This window comes from Psammomys obesus, unplaced genomic scaffold (assembly GCF_907164565.1).
Source record: "Psammomys obesus unplaced genomic scaffold, mPsaObe1.curated_primary_1811, whole genome shotgun sequence".
Taxonomy (NCBI): Eukaryota; Metazoa; Chordata; class Mammalia; order Rodentia; family Muridae; genus Psammomys; species Psammomys obesus.
The window spans coordinates 6,598,623-6,603,492 of record NW_026585987.1 but is presented as its reverse complement, the minus strand read 5'-3'; the positions used below and the strand labels follow the sequence as shown (position 1 = coordinate 6,603,492).

The following is a 4,870-nucleotide window of genomic DNA, read 5'->3' as shown; positions in this document are numbered from 1 at the left end:
ACTGCTAGGTATTTACCCAAAGTTTGCTCAAGTACACAAAAGGGATATTTGCTCAACCATGTTTATAGCAGCTTTATTTGTAATAGCCAGAACCTGAAAACAACCCAGATGTCCATCAACGGAGGAATGGGTACAGAAATTGTGGTATTTTTACACAATGGAATACTACTCAGCAATCAAAAAGGAGGAAATCATGAAATTTGCAGGCAAATGGTGAGATCTAGAAAAGATCAATCTGAGTGAAATATCCCAGAAGGAGAAAGACAAACACGATATATACTCACTTATATAGACCTATAAGATAAGATAAACATAATGAAATCTATACACCTAAAAAAGATAATCAAGAGAGCGGACATGGGGTAAGATGATCAATCCTCGTTTAGAAAGACAGATGGGATGTGCATTGAACGTATGACAGGAGTCTACTGAGCGCATCTGAAAGACTCTAACTAGCAGTGTTTTCAAAGCAGATACAATGACTCATGACCAAACCTTTGGCAGAGTACAGGGAATCATAAGAAAGAAGGGGAGTTAGTATGATGGGGAAAGGATAGGAGCTCCACAAGGACCAAATATATCTGGGTATAGGGTCTTTTCTGAGACTGACATTCAACCAAGGACCATGTATGGACATAACCTAGAACCTCCGCTCAGATGTAGCCTGTGGTAGCTCAGTAACCAATTGGTTTCCCATAGTGAGGGGAATAAGGACTATTTCTAACAGGAACTCAATGACTGGCTCTTTGATCTCCCGACCCCCCAAGGGAGGAGCAGTCCTGTTAAGCCACAAAGGAGGGCTTCACAGCCAGTCCTGAAGATACCTGATAAAACAGGATCAGATGAATGGGGAGGAGGTCCCCCCCTATCAGTGGACTTGGAAAGGGGCAGGGTGGAGATGAGGGAGGAAGGGTGGGATTGGGAGGGAATGAGGGAGTGGGACAGGGCTGGGATACAGAGTTAATAAAATGTAACTGATAAGAAAAAATTAGTATAAAAGCCACAAAGTTATGTTTGAATAATGGCTTCTAAAGGGTACAACATATACTTGATACCTGTGGGGGGGAAAAACTATGTAATTTTGGTAAAAAAAAAAAAGCCATTATGTAAATCAATAAAAATTTTAGTTCAACTTATGAAAAATCTGATTATATAATAAATAAGAGATAAAAGGATACCTGTTTTACTTTCCTATTGTTGAGAAGAGACACAATGACCAAAGAAATTAATAAAAGAAAGCATTTGATGTAAAAAAATGACAAACAAACAAACAAAAAAAGAGTTTCCATGGTTATGGTATCACTTAACAGAAATAGAACAGTGACTAAGACATCTCTCATATAATCCTTCTTGCTGTCTTCCACCTTTACAGCTTCTCTTTTCATTAACTGTTGTTACACACACACACACACACACACACACACACACACACACACATGTCTATGATCTCTGACTCTACTATGATCTCTGTTATGTGATGCTGGGTCCTTTGTTGTGGCCTATACAGAAGGCCATCATCAGAGGTTACTCAGTTGACAACCTTGTACTTTCAGCTTCCAAAATGGTGACCTAAACAAGCTTTATTAAAACTCGAAAGAAGTTAAACTATCTTCCTTTTCAAAGAACATGATTCTAAACTTAAAATACCCATTGACTCTACCAAAACCTTTTTTGGATCTGGAAAGTAGTGGCCTCAAGAATATTTCCAATATAACCATAGTAGAAAAAAAAATTCAGTTGTTGGGAAAGAGAAGGTTATCTAGATACAGGAGGAACACAGAAGCCCAGACAAACAGGAGAAGGAAAAAAAATTTCCTTGTATCATATTATAGTTAAAAACCTAAGAGCAGAGAAAAGAAATAATATTGAAAGTTGTCAGAAACACAAACTTGCATAAAAGAGCATATTTCTCAACAAGCAAAGACAAGAAACAGTATATTTTCAAGCTCCGAATGGTAATAACTGACAACTCAGATTAGAATATCCAGTAAAATATCTTTCTTAATTAGAAGAGAAAGAAAATCTTCCTATGACAATATAGAAATTCTCGAAGACAAATCCAGCACTAAATGGTACACTTGAAATAATAATACTTAATAGAGAGAAAGAACAACACATTCAAGAAGAAAGAATAAATTGCACCAGAACAGGCAAGGAAATGAAGATATTTGGTATGAAGGGACATACCAAATATTACAAAAACAACAAAATGACAAATAAACACAAGCCTTTTAGCAATAACCATTAATATACACAGTCTCAAATTTCCAATCAAAAGCCACAGACTATCATGTCTTAGTTTATAAAATCAGGACTTACCCATTTGTTGCCATCTATCAACAGTTTCTGCTTAGTGAAGGAAACAATTAACTGAAGCAACAAGTACAAAAAAATAGTAAACATTTTCTAGCTATATATATATATGTGTGTGTGTGTGTGTGTGTGTGTGTGTGTGTGTGTGTGTATGGATTAATATCTAGAATATATAAAGAATTGAAAACATTGCGTACCAATAAACCATAAACTCCAATTAATAAATGGACTAATATAAGAATAGACACTTCTCAAAAGATGATGTGTTAATGTCCAATTAACATATTAAAGGCTATTGAATATCTTCAACCATCAGGGAAATTCAAAATCAAACTCTATTCACATTAATTCCACATTATCTCAGGGAGACTATTTATCATTAAAAAATAAATAAAAATACTGGTGAAGATGTGAGGAAAAAGGAACACTTATATAATACTGGTAGGAATTTAAATTAGTATGCCCTCTATGAAAACGTAGTTTCCTCAAAAAAAAAAAAATACACCATCATATGACACAGGTATACAATTTTTGGTTACAGACAGAAGATTCTTTTTTTTTTTTTTGATGGTGATCATTAATCTTTTATTTTGAAGACATGGACAGCTAAATTCCACACAAATAAAACCGTAAAGCTTTTTTTTAATTTTATTTTTTTCTTATCAGTTACATTTTATTAACTCTGTATCCCAGCCGTGTCCCGCTCCCTCATTCCCTCCCAGTCCCTCCCTCCCTCCCTCATCTCCACCGTGCCCCTTTCCAAGTCCACTGATAGGGGGGACCTCCTCCCCATTCATCTGATCCTGTTTTATCAGGTATCTTCAGGACTGGCTGCAAAGCTCTCCCCTGTGGCCTAACAGGACTGCTCCTCCCTTGGGGGGTGGGGAGGAGAAAGAGCCAGTCATTGAGTTCCTGTTAGAAATAGTCCTTGTTCCTCTCACTGTGGGAACAGAAGATTTTAAGTCAATATTCCACAGAGATATTTGTTTAGGTGTATATTGGACCACTGTTTATAACAGTCAAGTTTGAAATCCTTCTAGTTGTCTATTAACAGGTGAGCACACAGAAATATGCTATATCTAATATAGTATATATAGGTAAGTATACACACATTTAAAATTTACCTGAAATTAAAAGTGAGACTATCTGGAGGATTGAAACAAGAGACAGGCACAGTGGGGAAGGGTTTGTAGAGTGAATGTGGCCAAAGTATATAATGTAGTGTATAAAAAGATCTTTTTGATTGTATGTATTTATGTATTTGTGGGTGTGTTTCTGTGTGTATGCAGAGGAAGTTATGTATGCATATGAGTATAGGTCAGAGGTTGATGCCATGGGTCTCCCTTAACCATTTTCTAAGTTATTTTTGGCTAAGTCTTTTCTTGAACCTGGAGCTCACCCATTCTGCTGGACTGGCTGGTCTGTAGAAAATCCTCCTGCTTCTGACTCCCTGATGATAAGATTACAGGTGTATTTGACATGATTGCTTCAGCATCTGGGCTCTGGGTCAAATCCAGGTCCTTATGGTAGTGCAGTAAGCAGCTTACCATTTCATTCATCTCTACATAACTCTATGAAATCCTCATTACATAGGAAGAGCTCATGACAACAGAAATTAGAAAATGCAAACTTCCATAAATAAATACTGCAGTAAAACTATTTTGTTTTATCATGCTAGTGCATGATAAAACATCCATATGTTGTGGCACATTTATTCTTTAACCAATCAGTGTTCTTTTTCATTTAAAGAAAAGGAAAGAGCATATCAGGTTATTTATTGGTCCCCACCCAAAGATCAACTAAAGAAGGCATCAAAGAAATTTGAATTCTACATAAAAGGAGCGTTCGATGGCCGGTAATTTGATTTTATTAAATTTTCTCATAAATGAAGGGATGGCTGCCACTTAAAATAAATTGAAGAGTGGGCAGGTGGAGGACACCCAGAGGCCAGCCACACCATGCCATGCGGCACCAGTGAGGGAAGGCTATCCAGAGGCTTACCAGCTGACACCCCACTTGTAGCAGGAGGCAATACAATGTGCAAGCATGTGGTGGAGAGATGCGAGAGAAAGGGAAGCACAACGGTTTGAACACCATGAAGAGAGGTGGAACTGGAGACATGGGGGTGGAGAGAAATTTCCTGATGTGAGTAGTCTGCCCTGCTACTTGAGGCCATGTTAAAGTCTTTCCTCATGCTACCTCTGAGGGCCATGTCTGGGTCTGTGGTCATGCGGCAGCAGGGGCCTGTGTTGATGTCCGTGGCTCATATTACTGTTAAAGGCCAGGCAGACATGGTCTGAGCTGTTGCCTGGGACCATGCTAATGTATAAGGGCTTTGCAGAGCTGGCCCTGCCCCTCACCACCTGGGAGAGAAGGTACAGCATCTCAACTGGGCAGCACAGTGGAACTGGCTCTGGTGGCATGGGTGCAGGTGAGCCAGCCCCAAGTGTGTGAAAGCAAGAGAGCTATTTCTGTCCCTTGCCAGCTGTGGCATTGGGTGAGCTACCTAGGATGGCTCACCCTGGTGGTGTGAGTGCAGGAGAGCTATCAAGCTGAC

At 38.7% G+C, this 4,870-nt stretch overlaps 1 protein-coding gene across 1 annotated transcript in view; it reads left to right on the top strand.

Moving 5' to 3' along the window:
• The window catches only part of LOC129671897 (UDP-glucuronosyltransferase 3A2-like), a 25,717-nt gene that overhangs the window by 9,155 nt on the left and 11,692 nt on the right, over positions 1 to 4,870 (top strand). Inside the window, 2 exon segments of the mRNA XM_055601066.1 lie at positions 4,063 to 4,168; positions 4,520 to 4,607. Coding sequence (XP_055457041.1) covers positions 4,063 to 4,168; positions 4,520 to 4,607 — 194 coding nt within the window.